Source organism: Stegostoma tigrinum, chromosome 18 (assembly GCF_030684315.1).
Source record: "Stegostoma tigrinum isolate sSteTig4 chromosome 18, sSteTig4.hap1, whole genome shotgun sequence".
NCBI classification, from domain to species: domain Eukaryota; kingdom Metazoa; phylum Chordata; class Chondrichthyes; order Orectolobiformes; family Stegostomatidae; genus Stegostoma; species Stegostoma tigrinum.
In genome coordinates this window covers 39,521,013-39,539,564 of record NC_081371.1, presented here as the reverse complement: position 1 = coordinate 39,539,564, position 18,552 = coordinate 39,521,013, and the positions used below count along the sequence as shown (strand labels likewise).

The 18,552-nt window shown below is 37.0% G+C and overlaps 1 protein-coding gene across 3 annotated transcripts; it reads right to left on the bottom strand.

Annotated features, from left to right (window-relative positions):
• Nucleotides 1–926: 926 nt before the first annotated feature.
• gnsa (glucosamine (N-acetyl)-6-sulfatase a) lies at nucleotides 927–18,235 on the bottom strand. Of its 3 annotated transcripts, XM_048549244.2 has the most exons (14): nucleotides 17,939–18,232; nucleotides 17,498–17,557; nucleotides 16,940–17,146; nucleotides 14,943–15,008; nucleotides 14,245–14,343; nucleotides 12,418–12,585; nucleotides 10,821–10,903; nucleotides 10,621–10,739; nucleotides 9,087–9,190; nucleotides 8,191–8,292; nucleotides 7,752–7,862; nucleotides 6,101–6,211; nucleotides 4,775–4,935; nucleotides 929–3,098 (listed from the first exon to the last, which is right to left on the bottom strand). In XM_048549244.2, exons 1-14 carry the CDS (start codon nucleotides 18,071–18,073, stop codon nucleotides 3,026–3,028), a joined length of 1,599 nt encoding a protein of 532 aa, XP_048405201.1. In that variant the 5' UTR covers nucleotides 18,074–18,232; the 3' UTR covers nucleotides 929–3,025. The 3 variants fall into 3 exon arrangements, with proteins under 3 accessions (XP_059508443.1, XP_048405202.1, XP_048405201.1); XM_059652460.1 differs by lacking the exon at nucleotides 12,418–12,585 and having other exon boundaries at nucleotides 927–3,098; nucleotides 17,939–18,235; XM_048549245.2 differs by lacking the exons at nucleotides 14,245–14,343; nucleotides 14,943–15,008 and having other exon boundaries at nucleotides 928–3,098; nucleotides 17,939–18,233.
• Between the last annotated feature and the right edge of the window lie 317 nt (nucleotides 18,236–18,552).

The following is an 18,552-nucleotide window of genomic DNA, read 5'->3' as shown; positions in this document are numbered from 1 at the left end:
TGGGCGCCCTATTATAGGAAAGATGTGGATGCTTGAGAGGGTTCAGAGGAGGTTTACCAGGATGCTGCCTGGACTGGAGGGCTTATCTCATGAAGAGAGGTTGACTGAGCTCGGTCTCTTTTCATTGGAGAAAAGGAGGAGGAGAGGGGACCTAATTGAGGTATACAAGATAATGAGAGGCATAGATAGAGTTGATAGCCAGAGACTATTTCCCAGGGCAGAAGTGGCTAGCACGAGGGGTCATAGTTTTAAGCTGGTTGGTGGAAAGTATAGAGGGGATGTCAGAGGCAGGTTCTTTACGCAGAGAGTTGTGAGAGCATGGAATGCATTGCCAGCAGCAGTTGTGGAAGCAAGGTCATTGGGGTCATTTAAGAGACTGCTGGACATGTATATGGTCACAGAAATTTGAGGGTGCATACATGTGGATCAATGGTCGGTACAACATTGTGGGCTGAAGGGCCTGTTCTGTGCTGTACTGTTCTATGTTCTATAAACATAACTATTAATGAATTACAAAAAGTTAGTATTCCCTTGGAATACATATGTTCCCACTTACTAAACCAATTGTACTAAAAAAAAAACACCACCACCACTCTGGAAGCTTGCACATTGACAAAAGGAAAAATACATACATGTTTAATAACAGTAAAATGAGCTTTTCCCTCTCTTGTTTGAAAATACTAAGAAAATTACTAGTGCTGCTGTCTGTACTGGGAAACAAAGCAAAGCAAAGCAGTGTTATTAGCAACAGCAATTAAAGTTAAAAAATAACCCCAAATTTCAGCTGGTATTCATATTAATTGAAATTCCCATTTTAGTGTAGTGTAGAGGTGGCTAGTCTAAATCAGTTGCAATTTTAACTAAATAGAGTGGTGATCTGGTGGCTGAATTTTTCAACTTCAAGACCATGTTAAAAAGAGAGCATCCCAACTTCAGACTGGAAAGTAATTTATTACATAAAATGTGAGATTGAATTGAGCCATCATTTTCTTATCCCAAATATACATAGTCAAGGTCACTTAAGACTTTGGAAAAAAACCCAAGAAATCTCAATTCAAAGTCAGTATTACAAGTGCTGAGAGTCTGAACCTTCTGAGTAACATGAAAGCTTACACAAATTTTAATCCAAGTTACATAAACCTATTTTAAAATGTGCAAATTCAGTTTAACACTGAAAATACAAGCATTTGCAATTAACTAAGCAATATTGATGTACAAATTGTTTCTGATTTTTATATTCAAGCCTAAACAAAATGCTTGCTCCTGAGTGCATAATATTGTAGATTCAACAGGTACACCAATACTAAAGTTTTTTTCTTCAACCTGGTGTTGCTTGATAAACTTTTTCACTAATGTACGTCAATAAGGCTATAGATCAGTGCTGCACTACATTGTGTCAACTATACACTCTAAATACACCTGTGCCAGTAAAAGAGTGGTTGTTTCGTTTGTCCTTCTGACATTTCATCATTCTTGAATCAAAGACATTCTGGTGTACACGTCAATATTGTAGGAATGTTACAAGAAGTGGTTTGATTTAGTGCATAACTGAACAAAGAAAAAAACACCAACAGTTAATAGACAAAACAATTGAAAAGTTAATTATAGCACAAATCACATGTTGGATTATATCTATTGGCTATATTGTTAGAAAACATTGGCCACTTCATACATCTCTCTCTCCTATAAACATCAGTTCCATAACGTACTAAAGCAGCAGATAGCTGGGATCTTCAGTGCAATATCAAAATCCAGAATTACTGGAAAAGTAACTTCAATTTCTAAAATAAAAATTGAGAATCTTTAAATTTAGTGACAAATTTATGAATCAGAACAATAGTGATGTCCAGTCAATGGACAATATTAATTGCTAAAAGAATTTTAAACTAGCTTTGGTAGAGATATTAAAGGCAACCAGTTGTACATTCACAGTCATTAAATAAAATGACTATGTATCTATCTAGAAAAAATGTTTCCCAGCTATAATGCCTTACCACACACAAAATCCAAGGCAACAGATGGCCATAGTCTTGGATCACAGTAATCCCTCATAAATGTAAAGAAAATGCTGTGGTGGGGAAAGATTTTTGAACAGAAAGAAAGTGGTTGTAGAAGCCAGGCGAGGTGATTGGGATTAGCAACAAAAATCAGTTTGGGGTGTGGGGTGGAGTAGAATGGAATCCGAGAAAGTCAAATCATTCTAGGGTCCTACATTACAAAGCATTTAGTTAAAACCCCTAAGCTCACAGTATGCGACATTCAGAAGAGACAAGTTTGCTCAGTTCTTAGCACTGTTTACATTAGACTAACCCAAGACAGTACAGACAAAATCCAAACTTCTCCAATACATTCTTTACTGCTAAAAAAAGGAGCAAAATAGAAGCTGTTAAGTTAGTTTAAGCCAATAGTTGCAGCCCAGTCAGCTGTCAGCAAACCTCAAAACTTAATGAAATTCCCTAAATATTGGGCTGGATGGCCGCTGGAAAAACAACAATGTGGTGATAATGTGTCTCAAAACCCATTTTGTTTCTGATGTGCTCAAGTTTAGTGGAAATTTGATTTCTGTACACTATGCCTAACACATGAGTTCATGCTACTGTAGACAGAAACAAAGAACGGTGACTAGAAGTAATTCATTCTATACCAACCAAGTATAGCTGTGATTGCTAGCTGGCAGATAATTCATGCAATAAACAAAAATTGCAAGTATTTGATGGTTTAATGTTATCCCCCACAAGCAATTACATGCTTAGGTTCACTGGAACTGAAGACAATGATCCTCAAAATAAATTATGCTAATTTAGAACTACAATACATAAAACCTTATGTTAAAATTTATCAAAGTCACTTTTCACACGTCAATTGCCTTTAAATCAGGAAAATGTGATCAGGGCAGTTGGGCAGGGAGGGAGGGAGAGGGGTGGAAAACACTGCAAGAACAAAAGTATATACAACTTCTAGTGATTTACATCAGTCCACACGAAGTACAAGGTTGTGTTACAGGTAACAGCAAGCTAAAAAGGCTTCACAAGGTTTTATGGAATAACTTGGGTGCAGCAGGTCCATGATGGAACATCAGTTGAGGATCAAATCGGTACCTAAAAAAAAAACAAAAAAAATTAAATTCTTTTTAAAAAAAAAATCAGCATAAAGCAACAGGATGATACAATTACTACTAACTTTCATATTTTGGACAAAGAAAGATACCAAGGTTCTGCACTTTTTTTTAAAGCTACTACCTCTGGCCAAAAACTGAGAGTAATGATTCTATATATGCAGATACTTGCATGATGGCTATGCTAACATTTAGTTCCACATCTGTATTGGCTTGTGCATTAGACAAGTAACTGGCAAAGGAAAAGCCTCAAAAAGATGATGTTGAAATAGAATGTTAATAAAGCCAATTACTTCCTGCAACAAAATAGACCAATAATGGGTCTCTCAGGCATGATCATCGAAAAAAGGAGAGGGAGCAGATGGGCATAAAGATGTTTACAAACCATAGTGGAATAGTTAAAAAAAAACACAAGTAGTACTGGGAAGGGGAAATGGATTAAAGTCTAAAGAGCAAAAAGGAATTGAAAGCAAACTGTTGTTAGAATACATAGCTAGTGACAGCAAGTTGTAGCCTCAATGTGTAATGAACACACAAAAGTCTGACTGAAGAATTTCAAATGTAACATTAAATTTTACTTCATCCATTTACTGAAAGAATGAAAGACAGCCTATTGAAATCATAATGTAAGAATATATGTTTGATCAGCTCTTATACTGCTTGTAGTAAGATTTTCACTGCATCAAAAGCAAAGGATGAGAGAAAGGGAATGCAATTAAGACTGCTTTGCTACTTGTGATATATGTTTGTGTAACATTCAGAGGTAAAATGTTATTCAGTGGAATTACTGAAGGAAAAACACCTATTAGAGGAAGTCGTACTTAGCTAAACTCTAGAGGAAGCTACAGGACAATTAGTTTCCTTACAGCAGACTTCAAGTTGTTAGAATCTACTATTAATAACTTAAAGTTGGGTATTTGGAGAACACAAGTAAAAATCAGAAGGTGTCAGCATGGTTTGTGAAAGGGGAAAAATGTCTTATTTCACCAATTTATTGGAATCCATTGAAGGAGCAAAATGCCCTGGCATTAAAAAAAGGAGCCTGTTGACATTCAGTACTGAGGAAAACCTAAAGACATTTTTGTACAAAGGTTCCACATGAAAAAGTTATTAGAATTAGATTTTGTCATATGTACAGGGATACACAAGTACAGTGGAAAAAATATACGAAGGCCCCATTTCTGGCACCATCTTACGTACAAAATAGTTGTCTAGGTACAAAATCAAGTACAAAATTAGAAAAATAAAGAAATAAAAATTAAAAATTCAGCACTCAAGTCCTTCAAAAGCAAACTGAAGTACAAGCTCATGGTTGGAGGTAATATGCAAGTACAGATAGATTAACTAAAATACTGCAATTAAAAAAGAAAGCTGAGAAATTCAGCAGGTTGGGCAGCATCTGTGCAGAGAGAAACAGTTAGTTGCAAGTCCTGACACAATTGTTTTTCAGAACAAAAAGGTCAGAGACTTGAAACAGTAGTGATTAGCCTCTCATACCAACTATGAATGTGCAGCTCTTACTTGCCTTCAATTTATTTTCAGTTCTTTCATCTCAAAATGGGATTGAACTAGAAAAGGTTAAGAGCTGCAGATAAAAATGTTTAAAAAGCCACAAGCTGCTGACTCGGCAGTAGGTAATGATTAAACAATCTTTCATACCTTGGATCATATACTCCTGGTGTCTGACACGTGGAACCAGAGCAAGATTGCAACATCATGAGACGATGGTTCATCTTCTCAAGAACTTCCTGATCTATTGATTTGGCTATATTTGTGATTTGGTGTGGGTCAGAAGTTAGATTATAGACTTCTACAAACACCTGAGTAAAGAAAAGCACCTGAGATTACAAAAAGAATTAATTTGGTTTATATATGCCTTTCACTTACAAAACTGATTAGGAATGATTGCATCATTGAAATAATAAATAATGCTACACTCTATACTAAGCATCACAAATCAATTTCATTTTTAAAAAGATTCCTTTTTACCCCCCCATAACTTTATTAACTGAATTTTAGTAGTATCTTTTGCTACCCAGAAAGATGTTTTTGCCAAGATTTCCAAGCTAAAAAAGGAGGAAAACATGTGCCACTAATAAATCTGTCATTTAAGTTACAATGCACTATGACTTAAGAACATTCAAGGTGATTCTTATTAGGAGTTAATCTACAAAACTGACCTCACTTAAAATGTCAAATATGTACATTTCATGCATTTAGCCAAATCTCTTTCACCCTGCAATGGTAACTTGTAGTGCGATTAAAACAATGTGTATTTACTATTTGAAAGATTGAACTTTCAGTAAAAAAAAAGGACAGATTTTGGTTTCAGCTCCACGAAGGTCACATTTTGGTTTTACATTAGCAAAAAGAGATGGTTGTCAATACAGCAGAGCAGTCTTATCCTGAGAAATGTAAATTTAACAAATTAACTTGCAAATGGAGTGAAGTATTTGTACGGAAGTAGATTAAGCTGACAATAAATATTTAAAATTGAAACTGACAAGAGTTAAGATTTAAAAAAAGGATTGGAATGATAGCTCTCTGGGACTGTGCATTTGAAAAACGATATTGCTAGGAGTGAAAAGTTGTGCGTTTTACTATTAGAGGACTTTTTCCAAGTTGACAAAATGTAGTTTTTTTTTAATGCCGCTCCCGTGTGAATGAATTTGTGTTGTGTTATTTTGTTAACAAATGTTAGTAGCCTATGGTGTGTGAATTGGGTTGATGACTAGCCACTAAGGAAAAAAGAAGTGACTTTGATTTTTAAAAAAATCAAACCTGGTTCGATTCTGGTATCAACTTGTCCAGTATTAGCATCTGCTGGGATCATTACTCATAATGAATAGGACTGCTCAAAAGCTATTTGAAATCCAATGCATGCTAAGGGGAAAAACAAAATGACTGCACAAGTTAGAGTTTTATGAAAGGGGAGACTTGGCTGTTAAGGAATCAAGAAAAATGAAAATATTTGACAGCACTCACCTCACTATCATCAAATTCACAATACTGCAAGTCAGCTGAATTGGCAATTGTTCTTACACATGCATAGGTATTGTTATATGCATCTTCACAAACACAATCAGGGAAACAGTTCTATTGAACCAAATAAAAAAAAAAAAAAAAAAGAGTGGTTTGAGTAGGTAAAGATATATACAGGTTCAACCTCAAAACACCCAGAACGCACTCAAGTCTTTAAAGGCTGCCAGGTGATTAGTTACTTCCAGCACTGAAGATGTTCGGAGGTAATGTTTTCATAATATTGCCAAATTTAATGGGTATATTTTAACAAAAATATGGTAGAGAGTTAGGTGTTGGTCCAAAAGGACGAACTGATTAATACTTGGTGAGAAGTAGACCTGGAATTTTTACTTTTTAAAAAAAATCCATTATGACTGGGAGAAGTATGAATTGACTCAACATTGTGTTAACACATTGTCTCAGCTGTTGTAATCGAACTCAAGCAGCATTTTCAGTGCAGATTCTTGGATATTAGAGGCTTGAAGCCCCTTTGAGCAACATGAAAGCCAAATTTTAGAAGGACTTCTGTCAAGTGTCCTTTTCATTGGTCATAAAACACAAGAGAAAAGTTAGCTTTAAAATTGAGAGATAGTAAGAACTGCTAATGCTGGAGTCAGAGATAGCATGGAGCTGGAGGAGCACAGCAGGCCAGGCAACAGAGGAGCAGGAAAGTTGACGTTTTGGGTCAGGACCCTTCTTCAGGGTCCTGACCTGAAGTGTCCCGTCTCTACTCACCTATCACCATCCCGCCTACCTTCCCCAGCCCCTCCCTTCTATTTATTTCAGGGTTCTCCCCCCTCCATTTCTAAAGAAGGAGGGTCCTGACCCAAAACATCAACTTTCCTGCTCCTCTGATGCTGCCTGGCTTGCTGTGGTCCTCCAGCTCCACAGCGTGTCAGTTTTAAAATTGAGCAGGTTACTGAATAAACATCTGATAGCAACATCCAGATTAAAAACTCTAAAGCTCTCAGAAAGACTAAACCATGACAATTTCCTCAGGCAAAATTGACTGAAGAAACAAAAACGTTTCTCAATAACAATAGATAGCAGTCCAGTATCAAAGTCTGGGTCATTATAGAACACTGTGTTCATCCAGCTCTACACCTTTTTATCTCAGGCTCTAGCATCGGCAGTTGCTATTATCACACATGACCAGGTAATATACTTCAGATACTAGCATCAATGAAACACGAGCTGCAGGATTTACGTAGTCAAAGGAGACTTGTCACAAAAACTTCCACATGCTTGACCTCACGCAGCATCAATATCACAAATTTAAGAAAAAAAAGCAGAGAACTGAACGTTTCCACATATACCGGGTTAAATACAAAATCAAGTGGTTTAGAGATGGTTCACTTCCTGGCTTTGTTTATTGTTTTACCCCTCCAATGCATATCTGAAAGAATTATGCATAAAACAGCAGTATAAGCTGTTAAATATTTGCAAACCCCACTCTCCAGAGCTTGGTAGCAAAGACCATACTTGCAATGGCTTAGAATAAGATGCACTGAAACATGTATTTTTGTCAATTTGCTTTGGAGTTTCCTATTTCATTTGAGGTGAAGTAGAAATTTTACATCATGCAGATGGAGTAAAAGAAATATCTAGGACTCACCGTGACCCCTGGCCCTAACGAAGGGCAGGTAGGATCACTTTTGTTACGTCCCTCTCCTTGATACTCTATGAGGAGGTCAGTTCTCCATGTCACATTTTTTGCCTTACCGTTCTGAAGGTAGAATGGAAATTGATTATACAAAAATAACACAGTTTTAAATATAGTGCAGAGAAAGAAAGATCAAACTGACATGAAGCTGAATTCTTCAGCAATTATCAGAGTAATTGCTCCAGAAGTCCAATACCACCTACTATCTTATTTTCACAGATTTTGAAAAACATGAGAGCTAGAAATAAAGTGGATGAATCAGATCTGTAAACAAAATGGAAGAATTTATAACAGCTAATCTGACTGAAAGTTATTTTTATTACAATCATGTCCATATTAAAAAGGAATGAACTATAGTTCCACCACATGGTCAGCATCACAAAAAACCTACCAGCAGAGGCAACAGAGACATGCCATCCATCCTGGTTTTGTTGGTATCATAGCCAGCAATATCCAAGAATGTTGGAGCCAAATCAATGTTTGCTACCAGCATCTGAACGAAACGGAGACCAAAGCCTTTAAAAACTACAGCAACAAATCAGTACCACTCAAGTTTGAGATATCGAAGGCTAACGTTTCAGCATGTTTCAATCTGATACAACACATCTCTTCTCCCCCTCACCCCCGAGCATTTTCACTTCACTCCCCACCACATGCATTGAATACATAATACAACATACGCTTTACTGGTGACAAATGCTCTTGGTGAAGACAGGTGCTACATAACTTCGTTTAGAATTACACGATACAATTGTCTCATTTGACTCTACCGAATGACTTCAATTGATCACCAAACAACAAAATTGGGGTAGCATGACAAAGACATTAAAACAGTGATTTTCACAGCTCTCAAAAGTCCATTCAGCATTAGACAGGATTCTGCAATCAAGATAGACCATGGTGATGTAACGTTAGTCAAGGCGAAAAACCTAGCTTCAAGGTGTTTCAAATAGGGTTGCTGGTTTCATTAAAGCCAAGTCATCATCTTACCGTTTCATCACTGTTAATTATTCTAGACAGTACTAAAATTTTTTAAAAAGTGTTGCTAATATCAAAAGTGAAGCAATAGATGCAAGTTATTTTTGTTGCACTGCAATAGTCAAAGCCAGGAAACAACTTACAAGATTATACAAGACAAGTTCCTGAACCTGTTGATAAAATACACTCCATGTAGCTGTACAAAATTTGTTTCTTATGGAGTTCAACTGTCAATTTTAAAGCAACCTTCCACTCAAATATTCTGCATAGACCTAGTAGTTTACACAAGCATCAACCTGGCACACATACCTGATTACTGCCGGCGGATTTGATTCCAGGTCCTCGCACAAGCAATGGCACTTTAATGTCAAATTCATACAGTTGTCGTTTGTCAATTGGCAAAGAAAATTGGCCTAAAGATACATTTAAACCAGATGTCAATGTAGCACAATGCATTTTATACTATGCACTCTTGATTTCTTTTAGCTTTGTGTTCTATTGTTATTTTATGTATTAATACAAGAAGTATGACTGTCAGAATGGAGAATTAAGGCCATGATTACAAACAAATTCTAGGATTCCTAGAACAGAGGAGGTTTCAGCAAACTAGCAACTACTGCAGAATTGGCAACTGTCTACTTGAACAACCATTTTAAAAACTAAAAGGAATACTGATAAATCCTACTTAAACATTCTTTGTTCATTTAAACTACAGCAGTCACAATTGTATCGACTATATAAATTGTTGTAGTATTCACCAGTATCTTGGGTCAGGAACTTGGGTTCTAAAGCGTGAAATGATTCATTTTGAAAGGTCAAATTTAAATGCAGAATATAGGATTAAATGGTAGGATTCTTGGCAGTGTGGGGGAACAGAGGGATCCTGGGGTCCAAGTCCACAGATCCCTCAAAGTTGCAACCCAAGTTGATAGGGTTGTAAAGAAGGTGTACGGTGTGTAGGCTTTCATTGGCAGAGGAATTGAGTTTAGGAGCCGCAAGGTTATGCCGCAACTCAAACTCTGGTTAGACCACATTTGGAATATTGTGTTCGGTTCTGATCACCTCATTATAGGAAAGACGTGGAAGATTTAGAGAGAGTGCAGAGGAGATTTACCAGGGTACTGCCTGCACTGGAGGGCAGGTCTTATAAGGAAAGGTTGAGGGAGCCAGGGCTTTTGTCATTGGAGCAAAGAAGGATGAAAGGTGACTTGACAGAGATGTACAAGATGATGAGAAGCATAGATAGAGTGGATAGTCAGAAACTTTTTCCAAGGGTGGAAATGACTATTACGAGGGGACATAATTTTAAGGTGACTGGAGGAAGGTGTAGGGAAGATGTCAGAGGTAGGCTCCTTACACAGAGTGATGGGCATGTGGAACGCACTGCTGGCAGTGTTAGTGGAGACAGATACTTTAGAGGCTTATAAGCGACTCTTGGATACGCACAGGGAGATAGTAAAACATTGGGTATGGAGAGTAGTTTGATCTTAACAGGATGATAGGTCGGCACAACATCGTGGGCTGAAGAACCTGTACTGTTCTATATTCTGTGTCATACTGGGCATGAAATGCTAACTATTTCTCTCTCCACTAGTTCTCCTGCAGCAGAGTTACTCCAGCATTATACTGGTGTGTTTCATTTCTAGCATCTGTCGCATGGTGTTTTTATTCAAAGTTATTTTTAAAAAGGATTGTAATAGAACATAGATCACTTTAATAATGGTTGAGTTTGTCATCCATTACAGGAGGTCACTCCAGAGGAAACTCCAAACATCAAGGCAATAATAAAGTACAATGTAAAATCAACAAGTATTTTGACAGGAAAAAAAGTATTATTGCTTACCTGTGTGATAGCCATTATCAGATGTAAAGAAAATGTAGGTGTTTTCTAGTTCCTTGATTGCATCAAGTTTCTTCACAACTTTTTCAACAAGGTCATCCACTGATAGCAACGTTTGCCATCTAAGAAAAATAACCTAGGATTATGCTAAACATCCACATTATGTTTTCCTTAAGAAAAAAGGAAGTGAAGAAAAATAATACCTTTTCCTGAATGCATTATCCAGAAAATTCATTGAAGAGTTGGTCATGGGAGTCTTTGCTTGCCTGATTAGCCAATGTTTATCCTTTGAAGTTTTAAAAATAGGGACATTAGTTTCAATTGACAAGCATTCAAATAACATTTTAATTACTTCTTTGTTACCAAGAATTTATCAAAGAGTTTGTTTATTCACATTTGTGATGGTCATGTGCTCTGAGTGTTCAGCCATCTCTGTTACCCATTTTCACTTCATGTTAAAATACAACTGACACCTAACTTTATGCAGTTTAAAACTTAGTGATAATCCCTGTATGTTTGAATATGTTATTTGTCCAACTAATTATTAGTTTAAAAAAAACCTGGTTGAATTGTTTCTAACATTAAGCTAGACAGTCTAAAATCTACATTTAAAAACAAAACTCAGCCATATCTCCAGAGGTTGGTTCAATTTTACATTTACTATAACCAGTGGATTGGGACCAGAAAGGAATTGGTGCACTCCTCCAACCTCAGTCAGAACATTATGACTAAAGAAAGCTTGCTGATAGAAAATTTGGTCAACTGACTACTCTGCATCTGTAATGGCCTCCCACCTTTCAAAATTCGAAATTTTATGTCAAGACTGTATTAAGGCAGATTTTTATACAAGCCTCTAAATGATTCAAATATACCGCCATTTCTTTAACCATCTCTGTAGATGTATGCTCCAACGTCAAAAAATTGCAAGCTATGGCTACAACGACATCATAAATTACAATGATCCAATGGGATGCTGTTACATTAACTCACTTGAATTCTAGCAACACAAAGCTTGTATTTTACTGATGCAGTTTTAAAAATAAAAAAACAACTTAAATTGTGTTAAGATATTTAATTGTACTAGAATTGAAGAAAAAGCAGAGCAGAACACTTTGGTTTGAATTTACTTCCTGTTCAGTTGATGTTGAAATTTAACTGGAAATTCTTAACATTGCTTTGCTTCGGATTTATTATACACGTTCCTAAAAATATTCAAAAGATTATACAGTTCTAAAAATAAGTTGATCATTTGGAGAGGGTGCAGAGGAGGTTCACCAGGATGCTGCCTGGCATGGTGGGCACCAGCTATGAAAGGTTGAGTAGATTAGGATTATTTTCATTAGAAAGACGGAGATTGAGGGGGGACCTGATTGACGTCTACAAAATCATGAGGGGTATAGACAAGGTGGATAGCAAGAAGCTTTTCCCCCCCTCCCAAAGTGGGGGACTCGATTATTAGGGGTCATGAACTCTAAGCGAGAGAAGGAAAGTTTACGGGAGATACGCGTGGAAAGTTCTTTACGCAAAGGGTGCCTGGAACATGTTGCAAGCGGAGGTAGTAGACGCAGACACAATAGTGTCTTTTAAGATGTATGTGGACAGGTACATGGATGTGCAGGGAGCAAAGTGATACAGACCCTTAGAAAAGGGATGACAGGTTTAGACATAGGATCTCAATTCACAGGCTTGGAGGGCCGAAGGGCCTGTTCCTGTGCTGTAATTTTCTTTGTTCTATTACCAAGGTTAAACAGAAGGATAATTTTAATACATTAACGTATTCCAATCTTGCATAAAAACTACCTTTCCATGTATGTTAAAGTTGCTGTTTCTTGGTGCTTTAACATCCAAAAAGTTCCTTTCATATTGTGGGGCAGGGATCCATGGGGAGTGTGGTGCTGGAGTGGAGATCATCATGAAGAACGGAAGATATTTGGTTCTAGAGTCCAAAAACTCCAGTGAAATATTTGACTGGTAAGTGAAAAAGTGTTGAGGTTAGAAAATGGTTTCTGAAATTACAAGGATATTAAAAATACCGACAAGGCCAAAACATACAAAATGGTGAAAAATTAATACTTTGAGTAAAAAAAAACAAACAATAAGAGGAGACATCTACTGCATATTTTTACATTCAAAACAAATGAAGCAGAAGAATATAGCTTTTAAACAAAGAGCGACATTATTTAGTAATGTCAGTAGCTCAGATCAAATGCTTCCAAATCAGCCAAGCTTGAATACTGCAGGTAGTGGCAATTTACTACTTCATAAAAACTGAGCAGATTGCAACATGTATACTAAATTACACAGTCCTCATGGTGCAGTGGTAGTGTCCCTACCTGATAAACTCTAGTTCCCTGGCTAAGTCCTACCTGCTTCAGATGTTATACATCTGAATAGTTAGATAACAAAATTGAGACAGGTTGGGCAACAAAATGTGAGGCTGGATGAACACAGCAGGCCCAGCAGCATCTCAGGAGCACAAAAGCTGATGTTTCAGGCCTAGACCCTTCATCAGAAGGGTCTAGGCCCGAAACGTCAGCTTTTGTGCTCCTGAGATGCTGCTGGGCCTGCTGTGTTCATCCAGCCTCACATTTTATTGTCTTGGATTCTCCAGCATCTGCAGTTCCCATTATCACTGATACAGGTTGGACTTGCACATAACCAGCCATCATGGGTTACCAAGCAAGACCACTAACAACAACTGTCAAAAGGTTACACCAACATGTTTGTGCTGCATTGCACTAAGAAGGGGAGAGAATAGTGAAGAGGAAATAAAAAACACACAGGGCAGTGAAGAAAGGCAAGGAATGCCTTTAATGAGATCTAGGGACATCAAATTTCAAATAGGATTTTTTTTTCTTAAAAAAAATAGAAAGCGCACGAGAGTGAATTGGAAATAAACGTCTATCAAGTTTGAAATGGAGATTTCTCATTCAGTACGGGTCAGTTTGTCTCAAGTGGTAACTGTCCAAAGTTAGAAGGCTATGAATTAAAATCCAAGGCTTAAACAGAGCCCAGGCTGGTACTTCACACAGTAAAGAGAAAGTCAAAAATCAAGTCAAAAAAAACTCTTAAAAGGCGATATTAATAAAATGATCTTGTTTGAACTCACGGGCAGTAGAGGATCAAAGCAGAGCACGAATCCTCCTGGAAACCTCATTAACCTTTACCACTCAGCCAACCTACATGATCTGGCAAATTTATTGCCCTGTCTTGTACATCGGAACAGAACTTCAATGACTATGCACCACAGGGGTGGTCACACAAAAGAGGCTGTGAAATGCACTGTACAGATGCTTATTTCTTTCTTTAAAAAAAACCAAAAGAAAGAGCTTTTCTAGAAACTTTGTTTTTGTTATTTTTTTCCTAAGTTGGCTAAAGCAGAGGAAAATTGTATAAACAAGCCATTTGACACAGACAGAAGTGAGCTTAAAAAGCTGCATCTTGAAGAACAATTACAACTTCCACTTCCCCATAAGGCGTGCTCCCATGCATGGTCACATACAAGGACGATGAGAAACTTTAACTCAAACGGAGACTTGCAGATTCTGTTTACATTTTCTTTCCCTCAGGTTTATCCACAAAATAGACCTCCGTACAATGCAAAAGAAAGTTTAAAAAAAAACTTACTAGTAGATCAGTTAGATAATCATGGCTATAGTTCTGACCATGATACTGTTGTTTCCCATTAACAGAGAGTGTGTAATTGTAGTATTTTGAATTCTTCACCTAAAAATGGAAGGAAGAATACAAACTGTATTATCCTCCACATTTGTCTAAGTTCCCTCATCTAAATAAAAACCATTGCTATACTTCTTGCATCCAATGACAAGCTAAAAAGGGGCTCACAACTGCAATCTTACTTTTCTCATGTCTTGTATATTTTAAATTTATGTTTTTTATTATAAATGTAATACAGGAAATAGGTGGGAGTAGACTATAAACCCAAAATTTCTTGGCATTCAATACAATTGAGGCAGATCTTTGACTTCGACTCCAGTTTCTTATCTCCACCTCATATCCTTGGATTCTGATTTAGCAAAACAAAACAAAGGAAAAAATGAAGTTCATTTAAAATCTGAGTTACAACGATGGAGCTTAGTCAAGAATGCCAGAGAAAACACCTCTCTTCCAACATGAACTCTTTCACGTGGCAACTGCATATCAAAAGGCATCAACTGATATTTAAATGTGTAAACTTCATTTGATAAAGCAAACACTGCAGAATTCCTAATGTATCCGTCCAGTTGAATAGCTCTTCAGAAGTATGGAAATTACACATTTAAATGACTGTTCTGTAGGTCAATGAGCTCCTTGTAAATGCTTACCAGCGCATACCAGTAATCCCAACCTGGTGGGACATGTTCAACACTGCCTGCGGCCTCTGAGCCATACTGCAAATTAAACAATAAAAGGAGCATAAATGAGAACGTACATGTTTACAGGAAAGAAAATTCTTACGCTTCAATGAACAATTTTTGACAGAAACTAATCTACTAGGGGACACTTCTGAACATCTCAATTGTTCAAGAAAATATTTCTCCCACCATTCTCACACCTCACTCTTATGGTGAAGTGAGGCATCTAGTCCCTTTTCAGGCAGGGATACAAGACTATTCAAATTACCTTCTGTACCCATCATGTTGGCTATTTCGTTCATTTTCGTGAATAAATGAAACTAATTTTAAACAAATTCTTCCAACTTTTATTTAAAATCATTTAATATTTTCAATATTTAACCTTTACTGTCTACAGGGCAGTGCTTGTATAATTGAAGTGTCACTTGATAAATGTCAATAATTTTAGCATATATCCCTGAAAATTAGTTGAACATTTCAATATTGCCTTAGGAAATTCAAACTGCCAGTTATGGAAGAAAGGGACAGCAAGATTTTCCATATTACTTATTTTATTTGTTACAGTCCCTGTGGAAAGGTGGTGTTTAGAACAGCTCAAATGACTACATATTTAAAAATCCAAGCACTCATCTAAAGAACGTCAACAAATAAAACTGGTGTAATTCAGCAAACGAAATAAATTAGATGGCCATTTACTTTATCTCCTCTAAGATACATAGAGAAATAATTAAGATGTACTCAAAATTACAAAAGCAGCATAAAACATCTAACATCAGGTTGGAAGGGGCAGCCACTTTGATCGTGTTTTAAAGAGTAATTCTAATTCTATTAGTTATGCTCCTCATGGACAGCACCAGACTTCCTTAGTTGCTCCACTGAAATAGTCACCAGTCAAAAGCAATTTTCATTTCCAGAAAGCAGTTTCTTTCGTTTCAAAGATTGAGTGCATTTAATGAAAACAAAGGGAGTCTTGGCAAGAACAAAGATTTTTTTTTAAAAAGTACAATTGTGTACTCACAACCAGTAGAACCACCAGTAGCTGTGAATCATGGTTTAAATCATTTGGGAGTAAAATTTTCAGTATTGGTTGCAAAGTTGTGCACCTAGTTATCAATGCAGCAAGCAAAAATGCTCTTATTCACTATTTTGTGCAATCATTCAAATTCAGGTTCAGCTTTAATCAACCTCCTGGCTGTGCCCCCAAAATACTAAAGTCCAACATAACTATATCATCTCCTCCTAGGTTATCTTTATTCCTAAATAAAGAAGGCTAATCATAGTTAAAAAGCCAACTTTCTTCCATCTGTCCTTTACATTCACAGATGGTCACAAACTTGCTGCAACTGTCCAGCATGTCACTCTTACTTCTCCATGCAAGCATCAAAGGCCATATCATAAAAAAAAGTTAGGGGGTCAGTTCAGAGGTAGTAGGAAGTGCCAATGCTGGAGAATCTGAGATAACACTGTGAAGCTGGATGAACACAGCAGGCCAAGCAGCAGGAAAGTTTGACATTTCGGGTCGAGACCCTTCTTCAGAAAAAGGGAGTCAGTTCATTTGTTTGAACAGCTGGTTTCTGATGCATGATACCAACTACATGGGTTCAATTCCAAGTGACCAGGTGAGGTTACGTGAAGGACCCTTCTTCTCACCCTCTCCCCTCACCAGAGGCATGATGGCCCTCAGACTAAACCATCACCAATTATCTTTCTCTAATGATAGAGCAGCACTACGATCTGGTAGAACTATGGTGAATTTGCTTCTATTCCTAAGAACACAACCGACCAATCTTTAAAAAGTAGTCTTTAAAACTTGCCATAACTTAAACATATTAAAAACCAAAAGCAGATTTCATTTCAGATAAGTGGTCAGACTTTGAAAATTTTCCCAAAACACCAGAAGAGAGTTTGTCACAACCGTAACTGCCATAATAAAAATGTCAATTAACTTACAACAATAAAAATTTTACCTCATTCAAATATTTTCCTGCAAAAAAAGTCTGATATCTACAATGATGTTGCAGGATAGCTGAAAACGTGCTGGGTTCCTGCGTCTTTTGCCATGCTTTGCTACTGCAGTTTCCTTCCAGTGAATTATTAAACACACGGTGATTGTGCGGATACTTTCCAGTCAGGATACTAGCTCTGCTGGGGCAGCATAGTGGGCTGGCCACGTACTGAATAAAAATATAAACATATAAACAGTTACATTTAAAACGAATATAATGCAATTGTATACACCATTTACAGTGAACTTAAATCAAAAAGTTTATTCCTGTCAAAATAACATCCAATGTTGTTTGTTACAGGAATGCTGTAAGAATGGTTTACATTCAGCAAATTTTAAATCATGCTAAAAATCATTGGATTGCTCAAGCTGGAAAAAAAAACAAACATAACTCCTTGACGATTTACAAATCCAGTTCAGAATTTCTCCAGTAACATCAATGGGACTCATCAGTCTTAGTCTAAAATTCGAATTACCCCGCCTACCCAATCGCACCAAAAGAAAAAAAAACGCAGCTCACAGCATTTTTAAAGGTAATTCCAAGATCTCCAATAAGCTTTCGGGTTTTTTTCAATGGTGTCTAGAGGAAAACAAAGAAAAACAAAATGACTCAAGCTTAAAGCACTACAACTGATTCGTTTGGTCGGATTATATTAGGAAAATGCTGACTTTTTTGCACTTAATTTGGGAAAAAAAGACAAAGACATAATTTTAAATTGACAAAAACCTTGAGATTGCACATTAAAGTTTAAAAATCCAGATCACCTGAGATTACACAGCTATTTACTACATCTTTAAGCCAGGCCTGTGTTTGCTATAAGGCCTGATTTTACTGATAACTACAGCAGGCCTGATGTTATTGAATACAGTTATTGTTAAAAGCAAACAAAGTCTCCGCTGCCTTAAGGCGATCCACAGCAGCTCTGCTCCACCAGAGCTCTCCGTCCAACTACCGGCTCACCATTCCGCCCAGGAGAACATCTTGATCGTCGGTGAGGATCAAAATTATGTTCGGTTTCTTCGAGCTGACCTGTTCAACCGCAGCAAAGAAAAACAAGACAGCGAATACACAGGACGAAGCAGCGAGTAAAGCCATGGCACTCTCTACTCCTAAACTCGCCTCGAATTTCTATCCTCTATGAACTGAACTGCGCTCTCTCTGCTTCTTTCTATGATTCACAAGTCACATGTGCCTCCAAAACAAGTAACATCAGCTGATCCCCGCACCTGGTAAAACCTTTCAAAGGGCACTAACAATTGACAACTGACAGACGAACACTTGTTTGTCGCAAATATATATTACGCAACGTTCAAAATTCACAGTGATTATTTAACATTACATGTATCCCGCTGTTAATTTTACTTTTTTGTTGGTGGGCCCCACATATTTGCAAAAAGTCTCATTGGAACTTGAAACCAGAGAATTTGACATGGAGGACGCGGTAATGTGGACTGCAAACTACTGTAACAATTTTGTATGTATTTGTTACAGTAAAGACAAAAAAATCAAAACACAATTGTCCTCAATTGTCTTATGCTTTCTACAATATATATTGTGTACATGGTGGACCATGT